Source organism: Acartia tonsa, chromosome 3, assembly GCF_053477335.1.
Source record: "Acartia tonsa isolate MP-2025a chromosome 3, ASM5347733v1, whole genome shotgun sequence".
Taxonomy (NCBI): Eukaryota; Metazoa; Arthropoda; class Copepoda; order Calanoida; family Acartiidae; genus Acartia; species Acartia tonsa.
Window position 1 is genome coordinate 57,819,495 of NC_137262.1, and position 18,997 is coordinate 57,838,491.

Here is an 18,997-nt window from a genome sequence, read left to right on the forward strand (position 1 = left end):
ATGTGTGTGCACGTTGTGTTTAGTTTTTAGCTTTTCAAGATTTTTAATTATATAGTTTGTTTTAGGTTAGTTGTCATCCTCAGTTAATCATTAATATATACCCAACTCTCCTGTACAAAAAGTTAAAATATTGAATCAGGTCCCTAGGTAAGTTTTTGATCTTCTTCTTAATTAAAATTGGTTTTTGGGTTATGAAGAATTTAAGTATTACATAATTAATAGGACAACTAGATGGTAAGGGCGCAAAACAAAATATTGTAAGAACTACATTGAAATACATAGAAATTTAGGAGCAGAAATAAATATCCTAAGAATAGAATTAAAATTTATAGGTACCTAAAGTATAACCTATCTCAATTATTCCTTTTAGAATTCTTATTGAAGTAAAGATTATAATATCATGAATAATCATACAACAAATTAATATTATAAAGTTTATCTACACTAATGTTTGTTCTGATGATTCCATTAACAATAAGTAAAGGTTCTGTAAAATTGTTAATAGAAAGGTCATTTGATCTTTTAGAATTATTTAGCTTTACTGACAACAACTTTCACGACTTTCACAGTTTTTATTGACTTTCTGACAGACTGTTTTTTCTTCTTTTGCTTCTATGAAAGTTGTCATCTTAGTTTTAGTTTGAACCTGGATTTAGAATAAACAAATTGGTTATTGAAAATAATGGTTTTAACCTGAATGTTGTGTTTATTTGTAAATATTGGAAAAACTAAATTTTCTGTTTTTATTAATAAAAATAATATTTTAGGAGATTGAGAGAGGATATACCAGCATGAATACCTGTGATATTTGTAACAAGAATTTCAAACATAAATCTACCTTGGTTATTCATAGGAGGATTCATACTGGTGAGAAACCATTCTCATGTGATCATTGTGAAAAGACATTTAGACAGAGTAGTGATTTGGCTCTTCATAGGAGGATCCACACAGGAGAGAAGCCATACTCCTGTGATCAATGTAAAAAGTCTTTTTCTGATAAAAGCTCTTCTAATAAACACAAAAGAATCCATACTGGAGAGAAACCTTACTCATGTGATCAATGTGAAAAGACTTTTTCTCAAAAAGCATATTTGACTAGACACAAAAGAATCCATACTGGAGAGAAACCATATTCATGTGATCAATGTAAAAAAGCATTTGCACGGAAAGATGAATTGACTCTTCATGAAAGGCTCCATACTGGTGAGAAGTCTTGTGATCAATGTGGAGTATCTTTCACCAATAATAGAAGTTTGACTAACCACAAAAGAATCCATACTGGTGAGAAGCCATACTCATGTAAACTTTGTGACAAACATTATACCGCTAGTTCAGAGTTAGCAAGACATAAAAAATCGCCTGGACATTTGGAAATGATGAAAACCTGTAATAATGCAGTTCCTCCTTTCGTATCTCTTAGTTTAATTAAATGTGAAGAAGTTTATGTTAAGGAAGAAATTAAAGAAGAAGAAATATTTGAAGAGGATCCTCTCTCTATCCAGATGAGAGCTGACAATATTAAAGAAAATATTAAACAAGAAATAGAAGATCCTCTTTTTTGTGAACAGAATTATGATGAAGATAGAATTGATACTATTGATATTGCTAAGTAAATCTTATTTTAACTGTTAAAAACAGGGTTTGCAATCCGAATCCGGAATCCGTCCAATTTTTGGACAACTTTGGATCCAAATCTGGAATAGCGGTTTCGAATTGTTAATTGTTAGGCTAAAATTAGCGTCTTGAGTTTTTTGGTCCGAATATACATTTTAATTTTTAACAAAGTCATTTTGGCCGCTGAAGGGTTTAGAAGTAGGAGAAAAGCTACTGTTAAAATATAAAAAAGCACAGCTTTAGATTCTTCCCGGTGCACCATAAAATTTAATCCTTTAATTTATTTTTAAAAAGGCCTTTTAAAATATTGCTAGAATCCGGAATTCATCAAAAAATATGACTACGGTATCCACAAATTAATCCGCTTCATTTTTGGGCGGATTTTTTTAAGAATCCGAATTCGGTCCAAAAATAGTTTGGATTGACAACCCTAGTTAAAACACTGTAATTGCATCTTTATTTGTTTAAATTCATACTCATTATTAAACACTATTCAAAGTCAAATAACTTTTAGATAAAATTTAAAAAATCCGAGTTTTGTTTTAATTTCAATTGATATGCAAATTTATTTGTTTAATCCTATCTCCCTTTTTATTTTGCTTAAAAATTATATTTTAAAATGATTTATTTTACTTTAATTTTCTGTTAATAATTTTGATGTTTTTAAGCATAATGACAATAATTAATTTATTGGTTTCTGTGTGAATAGAATATTTATCAAATGTAAATATATTATTTTCAGATAAATATTTATAATACATAAAAATGCACCAAGTATAGATAGCAATGTTACAAAGAAAACAAGTTTCCTACCAATATTGTTTCTAAATGCACAGGTTATTTATTTTTATTCATACTTAAAGGGCGAATATAGGTTGGATATGATATGAGCTTATATCAAAGGTGCAAGTATATACATTATGAATAACTCAAGCAAATAAAGATATTCCATTGGATAAGGCCGTTATAGCTAAAAACCTAGCCATTTGGGCTAATTTGTGATGTCAGAGGAGTGGTTCCCTAACATATTCAAATACCCATATTCACAACAGGATGCGTGTAGAGTTTGCCTAAATACTGTTGTTATTTTGCAGTACAAATAAATGAGAAAAAAAAGGTTTCGGGAATTAATCAGGGGTAAATATACCCTCCTTCTACCTTCATACAAAATATATAAAGTAAAATATTTAAAAGTTAAAAAAACATCAAATAATGTAAAAAGTAAAAAAAAAATAATCAATAAAATTTTCTTGGAGGAAGAATGATTTCAAACCCCTGTTTTTTTGTGGCCGTGTGTTTGTGTGTTGAAAATTCGTAATTAAGGGTGTTTATATCATCTAGATTTAATCTATTATCTTTGTACAGAAAATAAACTTTAAGACGTATTATTTACCCTAGTCAATATTCCTGATTCACTTTTACGCAAATTATTTTTACGCTTTTTAAAAATGAAATAAAATAGTATTTAATCTAAAATAATAAATATTTAAATTATCATTTAAGATGTGCGCCAATGTAATAGTCAATCAAACTTAAGCAAAATAGTCAAAAAAAAAGTCTTGTAAAGGGCTAAAATAATCGATTTTGTCGGCAATCTCATTTATTATATGTTCAATTGAAACAGAAAATTGCAAAATCTACTTAAGGATTTTTTTGAATTATTAAATTTGGCATAGATATTCTAAAAGTATGTAATGGCACCTTTGATATAATCTCATATCATATCGAACCTATATTCGCCCTTTAAGGCTCCATCTTATTTTCTAGGGGCTCAGCCTTAATAGGATCTAAACTGTTGGTTCTAGAAAGGGGAAAGTAGCTTTTGCAGAATTCCATAAGGGTATGAGTTTTAAGACTTTAAAATAGAAGTAGGACTCTAAAATTTAACAAAATAGTTGTTAGAAAAAAATAGCTGCCGAACCGCCACTCCCGCCGAAAACCGCCGATTTTTTTCGCATTTTCTCGCCAAATTAGACAATTTTGAATCATTTGAGACAAACTTTTTTTTTCAGAAAAATTTACCCTATTTTATCTCCTGGCACTTTTTTGCGTAGAGTTGGGACATGTTTTTAAATTTCAATATTTAAATCCAAAAAATCACAAGTGTCCAGAGCAAATAAAAGGTCAAAATAATTGGAAAATAATTCTTACCGCCGTTTCTTCACAATTCTATATTGAACCATATTAGAGTAACTGGCATGCCAAAATTTAGAGTTCTACTCCTATTTTAAAGTCTTAAAACTCGCACCATTACGGAATTCTGTAAAAAACCTGGCCCTTTGTTAAATAGATATTGATTTCCATGTTACGTACATAATGTGACAATCTTTTTTATTGTAAATATCATATAACAAGGATGAAAACATCCATAAAAACTAAGTTCTAAATCAGAAGATTGTACAAATAAACATAAACACTTGTGGGAACTTAATAAGCAGAATATTTATGTACAGGTTTGACAAAGTTTTATTTGTTACAGTTGCTAAAATACTTTGTTACTACAAAAGACCTAATCCTACAAAAAACTTAATGACAACATACATAAATTTAGAGGGGGCTACTCAGCATTACCTAACCTAACTTAAGTATGTAGGTGGGGTAGGTTAAATCTTTATTTATTCTATCTTTTTTTCATCAAGATAAACTATAATTTCCCGCCTGAATAAGTTTCTGATTAGGTATTAATAGGAGGAGTTCAGCATCATAACTATTACATGGGCGGATATATTAGCTATGTTTATAAAGAATAATAGTTGAACTTTGTTCATGCTTTAGGTTGATAATTGTATCAAAGACTGTCAGCAACTAACATTCACAGTGAACAAAGAGAAATTTTTATTGTGGAATAAACCCATGAAAGGTACTTTAATTTAGTATCATATTTAGTGTGCTAAGCAAATCTACAATATTTTTTTCTGGTCCATAAACAGGTGCAGCTCATTACATTGCACAGTTAGGACTTCTCAGACAAAGGTCGTGCAATCAAAGGGTTGGTTGTCTGATGTGTGTTACTTAACCTAAAACCCTGGGTGTTTGGACAGAAAAGGATACATTTGGCTCCCCTTGGTTATCCCGGGTTGTTGGGCCATGACATTGACATTGACAGCATCTCTGCCCGTATGAGGTAATTGACAAGGTACCTCAATTGGATAGTTGCTCGAAGTGCATTTAACGAGTTAATAGAAAATTGCAATCCTTTAAAGTATATGCCTTATAAATATAGTTTACAGGAAACAATGTTTACGTCACGAAATTTATTTAAGTATTTTTTTGCATCTTGTCCTTGCTTTTTAAATTTTTGCTTTTGTCGTAGAAACCCTAAAATGCTACAATTTTCTTTGTTATCCATAGTTTTATACACTTTGTATTTATTTAAAAATATCGGTATAACAATTTTTTTTTGTTTTTATACATAAAAATTATTTTCAGGAGATTGAGAGAATATATATCAACATGAATACCTGTGATATTTGTAACAAGAATTTTACACTGAAATCTTTATTGGTTGTTCATAGGAGGATTCACACTGGAGAGAAACCATACTCATGTGATCAATGTGAAAAATCTTTTTCGGAGAATAGTACTTTGACTGTCCATAAAAGAATTCATACTGGTGAGAAGCCATTCTCATGTGATCATTGTGAAAAAACATTTACAACTAGTAGCACATTGACTAAACACAAAAGGATTCATACGGGTGAGAAGCCATATTCTTGTGATCAATGTAAAAAATCTTTTTCGGAGAATAGTACTTTGACTGTCCATAAAAGAATTCATACTGGTCACCAGTAACTGGTGAGAAGCCATTCTCATGTGATCATTGTGAAAAAACATTTACAACTAGTAGCACATTGACTAAACACAAAAGGATTCATACGGGTGAGAAGCCATATGCTTGTGATCAATGTAAAAAGATTTTCTTACAGAATAGTCATTTGACTTCCCATAAAATGATCCATACAGGTGAGAAGCCATTCTATTGTAAACTTTGTTACAAAGATTTTACCACTAGTTCAGGGCTATCAAGACATAATAAAACAACTAAACATTTAGAAATGATGAAAACCTGTAATGATACAGTTCCACCTTCTGTATCTATCAGTTTTATTAAATGTGAAGATGTTGATGTTAAAGAAGAGGAAATATTTGATAAGGATCCTCTCTCCATCCAGATGAGATCTGACAATATTGAAGAAAATATTAAACAAGAAATAGAAGATCCTCTTTCTTGTGAACAGAATTATGATGAAGATAGAATTGATACTATTGATATTGTTCATCATAAATTAAAAAAAATGAAGATTTAATTGTCATAGGATACAAGGGTGGGGGGGGGGGGAAGTTTTGACACATAATAATAATAATAATAATTTATTTGGAAATCAACAAGTAGATACAATATTGCATTGGTTAATAGCCCACTGGCTATGCGGAATTGGTCGACAACTGTTTCGTTGTTGGCCCTTCCGTATTACAATGATACTAGTTACAATATTTAATATATGATGAAAAAACAATTATGTTGTATGATTGTATCCAACGCTATATCTAGACTTCTTGATCCCGTACAGGGGTGTCGTGGATATGAACTAATCATACCCAATCACTATTGTGATTATAGTCTAAAAGACCGACGAGCTGTTTCGTTAGTTCACATGTCGATGCTGTCCTTATCCTGGGCCTGGCCCGTAAGCCAGGTTCAAGCATCAAAGAGCATGACATGACCGAGAACCTCATTGACGACCCCAGGGAGATTGGGTTGGGTGGGACTATGGGGGAGGGTGTTATATGTTAATATGTTAAGTATTTATGTTGGGATTACTCATGACGATTCAATGAATAATATTTGTATGATTGATATAGTTTGTTATGGTATGGTATGGAGTGGAGTTTGTAAGAACATTTAAAACATTGGATTAATTACGAGAGTTTTAGGAAGTTAAGAATAAATTTGAAGAATTTTGAGACAAGTAATAAGCAGCAAGTAATAAGTAATAAGTAATAAGTAATATATGTAAGGCCTTATTAGATTTGATTAGATAGTACGAGCATTATAAGATTTAAGATTTAAGTTCAAAAACTATTAGAATTATTCGAATAAAATAATAAAGATTAAAAGAGTAAAGATTAAGCTTAACCTAGAAGATTCCTTAATTCCTTAATTTCCCTAATTGACGTAAAAATGTCAGACTAATTATAATTATTCATAGGCGGCGTTCGTTTTGACTCATATTATCCTTGTTGTTTGCGTTAAAATTTTTATTAATCATATTCTTAATGTTTGATGGCCCCACTTGTTTTTGGCGTGCCGACAAAGTTTGCCGACAAAAGTTTACCGGCGAACGGGTTAGACAGACATACGAACAAACAGTTATATAATTAGACATACTATTACAATCAGACGATTAGACACCCGCGTGTAACATTTCATCATCTTTAAATTTTTGCGGAGGTGTAAATTAATATTCTAAGTATGTGTGTGCGTTTGAATGGATGTGTGTTCGCGTATGTCTGTTCGTGTTAGGGGCTGTGTGGTGCTAGGTTGGGGTGGGTATTTATATATGAGAATGGGGGTGGGTTGAGGTTGATGATCTTAGGGGAAAAGTCCCTTTGCGCAATTGTCCTCACGTGACCACTTGTTTACTTAAGAGAGAAAAAGGGGTAGTTATTAAAATTGCGCAAAGAATAAAGATGCATTTTATTAGGGGTGGGGGATATCTATTATTTTATTGGCTTAATATGTTGCTAAGAAATTCTACCGACAAAGGTATTGCATTTCCGTTTAATTGTCTACTGACCGTTGCCAAGCCCACATCTTTAAGTTAATTTAATCCTACCTACGCTAATTTTATACTTAAGTTTACGCTTCCAATTGTTAATTGCTTTATACCGGTGATGTCAGGAAACATTCACGAGTTGTTGGCCGCAGCCGAGGCGATGGATGCGGACCCGCATCCTGTGGAGGGCGCCGACGTTAACGTCAACAACAACGCCATCGTCAATGCCATCGACGCAAACAACTTGGTTCCGGCCGGCCCCCTTGCATTGGGGTTCTTAGCGCAGCAACCCGCTTTGAACCCCGACTTAATGCCGGGCTGGTACAGAAGCGGACAAGTTTTGCAGAGATTTTTCAAGGAGATCTGCAAACTTGTGTACCGGTCCGGCTTCCAGTCTGTCATTAACAACGACGCCATTCGTTTGTTTAATGAGGGGGTCGGCCTGTTCCAAGTGTTACAGGAGTCTCTGCCATCCTCCCAGCGATCCCGAGAGGAAAACGAGGAACAGCTGGAGCTGCTCGAGGCCAGGTGCAATGGCTACAAGGAAAGCGTCCTTGTGGCGCTGACCGAGTATGACATTGCACTCAACCTCGAGCACACCGTTGACCTCAGCGACGAGGACGAGCCTGCCGCCAATCAGGAGGACGACGACCGCTGGTCCTACGATCCCGATTGGTCCATCGATACCAATGTTTCCTCAGGCGGCGTCGGTGATCTGACCGATTTGGAAGACGTGGACGAGCTCCCCGGTGACGAGCAAGAGGAGGGAGAGGAGGGGGAAGAAGAAGAAGAAGAGGAGGAGGGGCAAGCTTTGTCCGTCATTATGATCGACTCCGACTCGGACGTTGAGGTCGCCATCGAGGAGGCTCACAACATGAGCGTAGAGATCCTCAACTAATTATTCAATATATAAACAATCCATCTACCTCTGTTATATTAAACACTATTATACAGTCAAGAGTACACAAAATATTTCTGTTATTATTATCAAAACTATCGCAAATTTCTCACAATTGTGACGTAACCTATAAATGCAAATATATATGTAACAAATTATTCTTTATTGCTTGTTTTTTAATTTTTGTTATATAGTTGTATGATATAATTGCAACGCTGCTCTATAATTCGTTAAAGTCTGTTCGTGCTTAATGAAAAATAAAAATCGTTAATTGGATATCGGCTTGCAAAGAATTATTTTAATTAAAATCCTAGGTACTTATTTTTGTTGTTAATAAAAAATTTTTTGTGTGAATATCGTAAAACGTATCGGAACTAAAAGACGTGAGATAGCGTAAACTTACATAAATATAATTTTGTATGAAGTTGCGAAGCTTCTCTATGACTCATACTAGTTGTATGATATAATTGCAACGCTGCTCTATAATTCGTTAAAGTCTGTTCGTGCTTAATGAAAAATAAAAATCGTTAATTGGATATCGGCTTGCAGAGAATTATTTTAATTAAAATCCTAGGTACTTATTTTTGTTGTTAATAAAAATTTTTGTGTGAATATCGTAAAACGTATCGGAACTAAAAGACGTGAGATAGCGTAAACTTACGTAAATATAATTTTGTATGAAGTTGCGACGCTTCTCTATGACTCACTAATGACTGTTAAGATTGATCGATTAACTAACAAAATAGCGTTGGATAATTTAAGGAAAATAATAATATGAAGTTCGCGTAGTTATTTATCCATTCGGAATCTTGGTTATTGTGAATCGGTGGTATCGGCTTGTAAAGAATTATTTTGATAAAACTCCTAGGTACTTATTTTGTTTTTAATAACAATTTTTATGTGAATATCGTAAGACGTGTAAAACTTAAAGACTTAAGATAGCGTAAACTTACGTAAATATAATTTTGTGTGAAGTTGCGACGCTTCTCTATGATTCATTCAAGTCTGTTTAAATTGATTGATAAAAATAAAGATAAGATAAAAAATCGGGAGGATAATATGCAAGTACGCGTAGGTTAGTATTCGTATTTTGTTAAAATTAAGATTTGGGTAGGATTATTCTGAAAGTAGAAGGTGTAAAAAGAGTTTCCTGTTAAAAAGATTCTTGTCCTGTAAAGACTTAATGTCTGCTGGTAATCTATTCCATACGTTAGGAAAGGAAAAAAGTGGGAGGGATTTGATATACTGTTTATTTGTGAATTGAATGCTAAAATCATTATCGTTCCTTAACCCCCTAGTTCGCGTGTCTCTGTTTAATTTCCATGTATTGTCAAATGTTGCGGGTACCTTTTTATTCCTATAAAGAAACATGAATCTGGCCGTGTTAAATATTACCAGTTTTTTAAATGGTAGGATACCTAAATCGATAAAAAGATCCTTTGTATGCGCCCTATTATTGGTTCTGCTGATTATCCTAACTGCTTTCTTTTGTAAATTCATTATGGGTTTGGTACGTGCATTAGGCAAATCAACAAATAAAGGGGAACAATAGTCCAGCAGACTTTTCAAATAGGAATTATATATTAATATGAGATGCCGTTTGTGTAAAAGATTTTTCATCATTTTCATTGTGAATATAATTTTACTGATTCTGATTCTTAAGTTATCAAAGTGAAATTTATATGAGAGTTTATTGTCGAAGAGAACGCCTAAGTGCCTGCAAAATTTTTCATTATCGTTGGGGGTAAGAGTTAATTTGGTTATTTTACTTGGGTCATTCTGTCCTTCGTCATTCATGTCAAAATATACTGGAAATTCTCTTAGTAGACCTAGATTAATATTATCTAAAAAACGTTCATTTCTTGCTAATCCGAAGATAAGGACTTTCGTTTTCTTTGGATGTAATAACAATTTATTGCTACTATACCATGCTAATAGTTTCGGTAATTCAATGTTTGCTAGATTAATAAGATTGGCAAGCGTGTCGCTTTCAAGAAACGCGCAGTTATCATCCGCAAATAAATAGCTTAATAGAGTGTCTGAGCATGAATCTATATCATTAATATAAATAAGGAAGAGTAAGACACCTAATATCGATCCTTGAAGCACCCCCCAGTCTATCAACTCTGTTCTGCTAGAATTAACTCCTTTATAAAAAACTCTTTGTCGTCTGTCTTTAAAATAGCTCTTAAACCACTTAAGTGCATGGCCTCTTACCCCTAGATTCTCCAGCTTTTTTAGTAAGATAGACCTATCTAACATGTCAAAGCATTTCCTTACATCTAGCAGAACGACCATTGCAATTCTGCCAGATGCAAGGCATGCAGTGATCTTGTTGACTAGGTGTAATATTGCATGAAAGGTTGATCTACCGGGTCGGAATCCATATTGAAGTTTATTAAAGTATCTTTGTTGTTGCAAGAATTCCATTAATTGTATGTAAAGGCATTTCTCTTGTATTTTAGAAAAACTATTTTTGAGAGATACTCCTCGATAATTATCTAAGTAATAAAATGGTCCGCTTATATGGATTAAGATTGTCCTTGTTATTTTCTGTCCGTCTGGCATTGTCCCCGTTGCAAAACTTAAATTTATTATGTGTAGCAAAGGCTTAATTATTGTTATTCTTACAAAGTTGACTAGATATAAACTTATATCATTGTCATCACTGCTTTTCTTATGTTTCATGTTACCTATTAATTCTAGTAAAAATCTCTCAGTTATTGGTCTTATGAAAAATGTATTTTCTGCTGGGGGGGGGAGATAATGCTGAAATGTGCTACTGTTAATTTTAGGTAAAAGTGGTGTTAGACTCCGACCTATGTTGGCTAGATATTCATTAAATTTATTGGCTATTTCTGTGTCATCATATATTTTTTTGTTGCCTACTTCTATGTATTCTATCCGTGTGTCCTTCTTGTTGGTTCCCATAGTGTCTTTTAAAATGTCCCAAAGTTTTTTAGAGTTTCCCCCGGCATCTAATATTCTCTCTCTATAGTGAAGTTTTTTGGTTGCTCTATTCGCCTTATTAAAATTGTTTCTAAAAATCCTATAACTCTCTGCTGCTTTTGGTGAGTCTTTACGTGCTAAGTATAATTGTTTCTTTTTAAGTCTACTCTTCTTAAGTTCTTTGGTTAAGTGTTGGTTCGTAGGTGTGGATCTCTCTCTGTTGTTAACTAATTTATTAGGTATGTTCTGGTCGAGTATTTTCAAAAACTTCCCTATAAAAATTGCGTACGCTTTATTTACATCTTCCTTTTCATTCATCACTTCTCTCCAGTCCGTAATCGCTAGCGCTGTCCTAAATTTCTCTAAGTTTTCGTTATTGAAAGATCTTTTATAATTTGGTTTTGCCTTATGACTGTTGTTAGGTGGGTTTTTTATTTGTATTAGGTTGACTAACATATGATGGTCCGATATATTTGTGGGTATTATGCCACATAGGTCAACTTTCCCAATTATGTTTTTACATGCAATGTTGTCAATCAAAGAGTATGTGTTGTCTGTAGTTCTTGTGGCTCTACTTATTGTGGGTACGTAAGCATTCGAAATTAGACTGTTAAATAACGAGGTTGCTTCTGAATTAGGTTGATTTAACTTGAATAGGTTAATACTGAAGTCCGAAAATAATATTACTGGTGTATTATGTCTGTCCAAAAAGTCGAGGTGTGCTTCAAGTATCGATAAAAATTCATTGACTGCTGTACTCCTAGTCATATTAGGGGTGGTTGGTGGGCGGTAAACATTTAGTAAAGTATACTTTTGATTACTTATTGTGATACTTAGTGTAAGACATTCATAAATCCTATCTCTAAAAAATTCATCATCATTTAATCTCGTTACTGCTATTCCTTTGCTGACTAGAAAACCTACGCCTCCGCTATTCCCTGACCTCCTATTATTCTTTATATACTGATATCCGTTAAAGGTATGATCAAACGAGTGCCAAATTTCCTGCATAGCTAATATATTCAGTTTCGAATTGCCCGAGTTTATGTTATCTATGAAAAGTGTGACGTCATTAAATTTACTCAAAATAGACTGCACATTTATAGAGAAGATGGATAAATATTTTGTATTAGTCGAGTTAATGAAGTTTTTAATGTCTTCTTCGCTGTAATATTTGCAGGTGGGTAAATTGAGATCGCTTATAAAATCTGTATAGTTGGTACCATATAGTACCTGGCAGTTTAGGTTGAGGCGAATATCATTATTAAGCTCATTTATACTATTGTTTATGAGGTTATGAATATTGGCTACATCGTTATCTGCTATGTTAATTACTCTATTTGCTACGTTAACTTCTTCTCTCATTAGAGCGGTTCGCATATTGAAGAACAATATCTTTGATATTGTCGCTGCCTTCGTTGTCAGCCATTTCGCTGTGTCTGAAAGAGAGAGGGCGAGTAATTCACTGTATTAAGTTTAGAGTGTTAGTTATATAAGCTGGGTAATTGAAAAATCACTGGTTCAAAAATGATAGTGAGTAATTGCAAAATCACTGGGTAATCAAATATGATAATGTATTTTAATGTATTTTAATGTATTTTGGCAGGTATTATTATAGATGGCAAATAAAAAAGAATATACACATATTAATTCACGTGTAGTATTTAGTGGAAAGAAACGTGCTCACTTCAGCTGATTTTTGTTTATGTTTCCCTCAGCCAATCACTATCTGGTTTTAATCATGTGATCCTTTGTGTCACTGTCATTGGTGGGATTCCTGCCAATGGTATTCTCACTTGTTCTGTCACGTGAGATATTCTCAATTCCTATTGGTTGTCAATTGCTAGCGTGTTCTGACAAGATTTGTACGGCAATTTGAGGCCAAAAGGTGACCCCAAAAAAGGGGTGAGTTGCTGTCCAGTTCGGTTGGGGGTGATGGGGAAGGGTGCAAATTTACGTGGGCACCAAAATATGAGTGACCATCACCGACGGAATACTGAACTGAACTGAATTTGCATAAACAGTGAGTATAGGCTTTATTTTTGGACTGAGAGGATAGGTTTTTAGGGATAAAATCATTCTTATATGATGAATTTTCCCAAGTTTAAAATTTTTTTGGATAGACCTCCAAGGACAGGAGCTGCAGGCCTCCAGGTCCTCTCTGTACAGGTAAAAATAAAAAAAAATAATTTTTTTTTGAAGAGTTAGAAATCAACCTATGAAACAAAATATGCATATTTTTTAATGTTATTTACATATTTGAAGAAAAAAATGCATATTTTGTTTCATAAGTTGACTTCTAACTCTTCAAAAAAAAATTTTTTTTTAATTTTTACCTGTACAGAGAGGACCTGGAGGCCTATACTCACTGTTTACGCAAATGTGTCAAAACTTCCCCCCCCCCCCCCATGTTTATTTAGAGAGACAGGATTAATGCGCAATTCAAATAAACATCTAAATCTTATTTTTCACCTTAAAAATCTGCATTTTATCTTTTTTTTTACTTTACACTTGATTTTACAGGATCTCCACATTAATCTTGTCTCCATTTTAGTTGAATTACAAAATGATGTTTAAATGATTTTTTTTAACATGAATAATAATATTATTTTTGGTGTAAAGACAAATCATCATTTTTTTATTTATCTTGTGGTGTAAATAATTGTCTAATGTAATTATATTTTTTTCAGATTTATTTATAGCAAACAAAAATGCACAGTGTTTAGATGTCAATAAGTAAGAAGTTTTGTTTACAAACACACAGGTTATTTACTTTTTTAATTTTAATTTTTAACTAAATTAGTAAAGGTAGCTCCCTTAAGACAGCGGGTCAAGTTCTTATCCATGGCTTCTTAGGTCCAAACACTAAGAAATAATGACTACACACACTTGTAAGAACTTAATAAGACTAATATTTATAGTATAAGTGTAAACAAAATTGTATTTGTTGCAAAGTTGCTAAAATATGGTGTTGCTGCAAAAGACCTAATCCTACAAAAATCTAATGACAACATCAATAAATTGGGGGTCCAAACCCTGCGGGGCTACTTAATATTACCTAACCTAACTTTAGTAAGTAGGGTTAGTGCTTCACTTATTCTATGTCTTTTTTTTAAATAAAGATAAACAGTATATAGGTAATTTGCCGCCAGAATTTTTATTTGAATAACATTACAAACCTTTTACAAAGGTATTTACTTGTCCAGTTTCTGATTAAAAGTGGGAGGAGTCATAAATGAGCATCATATTTAAGTATATGGGCGGAGATTTTGTGCGGTTTTATTAATAAAGAGTTAACTATTGTTTATATTTTAGGTTATAATCTCAGTATCTATGGCGGATTTTTTTTATGAGGAATATGAAACCTACTCTCTTAAGCTATTAAATGCTGATTTTTTAAAGTATAAAATCACTTTGACCAACAACTTGGATATGAATTTACAATTTTTATTTCTTTTCTAAATGTCTGTTTTTTGGCTTTGCTTCTATGGAAGTTGTCATCCTTGTTTTATATTTTACTTGGATGTTGGTTAAACAATTTGTTTATTTGAAAATATTGAAAACAATATTTTGTGTTTTCATCTATAAAAATAGTTTCAGGAGATTGAGAGAGGATATACCATCATGAATACCTGTGATATTTGTAACAAGAATTTTACACCAAAATCTAAATTGGTTGTTCATATGAGGGTTCATACTGGTGAGAGACCATACTCCTGTGATCAGTGTGAAAAGACATTTAGACAGAGTAGTGATTTGAATCTTCATAGGAGGATCCACACAGGAGAGAAGCCATACTCCTGTGATCAATGTGAAAAGTCTTTCTCTGATAAAAGCTCTTCTAATAAACACAAAAGAATCCATACTGGAGAGAAACCTTACTCATGTGATCAATGTGAAAAGAATTTTTCTCAAAAAGCATATTTGACTAGACACAAAAGAATCCATACTGGAGAGAAACCATATTCATGTGATCAATGTAAAAAAGCATTTGCACGGAAAGATGAATTGACTCTTCATGAAAGGCTCCATACTGGTGAGAAGTCTTGTGATCAATGTGGAGTATTTTTCACCAATAATAGAAGTTTGACTAACCACAAAAGAATCCATACTGGTGAGAAGCCATACTCATGTAAACTTTGTGACAAACATTATACCGCTAGTTCAGAGTTAGCAAGACATAAAAAATCACCTGGACATTTGGAAATGATAAAAACCTGTAATAATGCAGTTCCTCCTTCCGTATCTATTAGTTTAATTAAATGTGAAGAAGTTTATGTTAAAGAAGAAATTAAAGAAGAAGAAATATTTGAAAAGGATCCTCTCTCAATCCAGATGAGAGCTGACAATATTAAAGAAAATATTAAACAAGAAATAGAAGATCCTCTTTCTTGTGAACAGAATCATGATGAAGATAGAATTGATACTATTGATATTGCTAAGTAAATCTTATTTTAACTGTTAAAAATAGGGATTGCTATCCGAATCCGGAATCCGTCCAATTTTTGCCGCTGAAGGGTTTAGAAGTAGGAGAAAAGCTACTCTTAAAACACGAAAAACACAGCTTTAGATTCCTCCCAGTGCCCTGTAAGATTTGATCCTTTAATTTATCTTTAAAAAGGCCTTTCAAAATATTGCTAGAATCCGGAATCCATCAAAAAATATGAATCCGATATCCATGGATTAATCCGCTTCATTTTTGGGCGGATTTTTTAAGAATCCGAATCCGGTCCAAAAATAGTTTGGATTGCCAACCCTAGTTAAAACACTGTAATTGCATCTTCAGACTGGCCAGAGTGTACGTTTTGTACGTTTTGTACGTTACGCATCGAATCTGTGTACGTTCTGGACGTTATTTTGATATGTGTACGTAACGTATTTTGAAATTTGTATTTTTGTACGTTTTACGTTTTTTTTTAAATAATAAGAATCAAATATTAGCAGAAAAGTAATTTGTATGTTTTGTACGAAAATTTTAACAAAAACTATAGGTGTATTATATTAAATAAATTCAATATTATCTTAAATTTTCATAGAACAAAAATATGTAGGTAAATTATGCATATATGTTATTAAAACTTACAGTTAAATTTATGGATTTGAAATATATGTCCTATAGATTTAGTTTAAACTATTGAACAGAAAGAGATATGCAGTTGACTAAATTCAAGTTTAAATGCATTTCATGCAACTACCCCTTTAATAGATTTTACGACAATTTTTTTCAAATTCTTTATATACTTGGGTAAATTTTCCGAGATATCATATGGTGCTCAGTTTAGGATTAAGAAGTCTTATTTTTTGGTATCTTCAGTTTTTAAAGAATAAGAAACAAATATAAGTATAAAAGTATTTGTATATTTATTTGTATTTGTACAAAAAGTCTTACAAAAATAGTATATTATCTATAATACAAAGTAGAATGATGTCTGTCCGTCTGCTTGTCCGTCTGTATATCAGAAGCTTAATATCTCAGTAACCACTGAACCTATTGGGATCTACTCTTCATGGAATATAGCTAATAGTCCTGTGATGGTTTTTTCTTTTTTTCTTTGGGGGAGGGACACTTAAAGCTTTTTACTTTCTACTAGGATTAGAGGCTTTGCCCCTAGCCTCCAGAGGCTTCGTCCCCTCTTTTATAGAATCGTTTGTTGGAAATTTGTCCAAAAAAAAAATATAAAAAAAGATTGTGATTATTTTTTTCATTTAGGCTTGGCCCCAGGGTGCGGTGGGGGTTCCCCCACCCCGCTGATTTGCATTAGTTTATAAAAATAAATTGAGGGGTGGTTGATTTTTTTTGGAGGGTGGGTTTCCCACACTCTAAGAAAATAGCCTAAAACTACCACAGGACCAGTAGATATATTCCCTGATGATTAGAACCCAATCTGTTCAGTGGTTACCAAGATCTTAAGCTTTAGACAGACAGGCACTGATTTACTTTGTATCAAAGACTAGTATTTTCTGAGATCTTTAGCAATAGACAAAATAACCCTATATCCTATTATATATTTATCCTATAAATCCTTTTTTTCTGTAATGAAGAATCTCGCTAACTGCTGAACCGACATGATCATTGTGAGGTTGTAGGCTATTTTCTCTGTCTTTCCATATCCCTTCAAGAACCTGTATTCAAAATGGTAGAAAAATAGCCTAAAACCATCTCGGTAACTGTATGAAGTAGTTATGAAAATCTTAAGCATTAGACAAAAAACTTACTACTTTATTTAATAGAATATACTTAGTACGTAATAACAGGATGTATGTCTCTCTGTCAGTTTATTTGTACCAAAGGTTCTCCTTAACCGCTAAACCGATATGGTTCTCCTGTACAGGGTAGCTTCTCATAGGTCCTGGGAGAGGGTACAACCACCCTCCCAAGAGAAATTACTCTTAGAAAAAAATCACCACCCTTCCCCTATTTTCTCTTTCTTTTTAAAATTGAAATCAGAAATGGGGGTGGTCTACTCCCCCCTCCCTCACTAAAAAATTTATTAGCGAAGCTTCTCTATAATCACTTTGCTATCGGAGAAACGTGATTTTCTCGGCTCCTGTTTTTTGATTGAATAAGTTCACATTCTACATATTTTCATTGAGATTTGCCTTTTGGTTGGGGTGCTAGAAGATCTATTCCTAGATTTTCTTTTTTTCATGGTTTTCTCGACTTCTATTTAAGATAGACGGCTGAAATTTTCAGGGAATAAATAAATTCACATTCTACATATTTTCAAAAAGTTTATTTAAGGTTTGTCTATTTGTTGCAGTGCTAGATCGATTCCTAGATGTATAGGTTTTTGTGATTTTCTCTACTCATATTCCTGATAGACGATTGTAATTTTCAGGGATTGTATTAGTTTTCATTCTTAATACTTCCACTAAATTTCATTGAGATTTGCTTATTGGTTGGGGGGCTGAATTTATTTCTAGATTTTCACGTTATTATATATTTTTAAAAGGTTTTGTGATTTATTTAAATAAGTTAAATGCTTATTTTTTACGACACTACTCTATAGTTTATATAGTTCCCAGATTTCCATTCATAACTTTTGAGCTTCGCTACTTAAGGATGTTGTCATCCTTGTTTTTTACTTTTTATTTTTAAATAAAAAAAATGAGTTTTTAATTCAACTCCCCCCCCCCCCTAATCAAGTTTCTCTAGAGGCCTCTAAGGGCGTAGTCGCTGGTCCTTATAATAGGATATATTTTGTACATAATAACAGGATGTCTGTTTGTTTGTACCAAAGAATCTCGCTAACCACGGAAGCGATATGGTTCTCCTTAACAGGATAGCTTCTCATATGTTTTTGGAAGTTTTATAACTATTTTGGGGAAGAGTGTCACCATCCACCCTCCCAAGAGAAATTGACTTTAGAAAAAAAACTACCCCCTCCCCCCAAAAATGAATTTTAATTGCTCACTGATTTTAAGTTAATTTTTTTCCAGATGTCTATAAATAACTTTTGAGCTTCGCTACTTATGTATGTTGTCATCCATGTTTTTTTATTGAATTCAACTCTCCCCTCCTCAAGTGCCCCTAGAGGCCTTTAGGAGCGTAGACGCTAGTTCTTTTAAATAGAGTAAGAGGATATCTTGTGTCTGTCAGTTTGCTATGGTTCTCCTTTACAGGTAGCTGCTAGTAGACTTAAATGTATTGATAATAGGTAACTAGGAAATTATTTAACTTATTTTTATTAGGAATGTACGTTTTTTGTACGTTTTTTTTTACTTTTTTATGTACGTAACATTTTTTTTTGTGTACGTT

At 32.9% G+C, this 18,997-nt stretch overlaps 1 protein-coding gene across 1 annotated transcript; it reads left to right on the plus strand.

Moving 5' to 3' along the window:
* The first annotated feature begins 63 nt into the window (after positions 1–63).
* LOC145314963 (uncharacterized) lies at positions 64–18,363 on the plus strand. Its single transcript, XM_080155037.1, has 4 exons — positions 64–147; positions 768–1,609; positions 2,360–2,450; positions 14,839–18,363. The coding sequence occupies exons 2-4, from the start codon at positions 792–794 to the stop codon at positions 15,682–15,684; spliced, it is 1,755 nt and encodes a 584-aa protein (XP_080011163.1). The 5' UTR covers positions 64–147; positions 768–791; the 3' UTR covers positions 15,685–18,363.
* Positions 18,364–18,997: the final 634 nt, after the last annotated feature.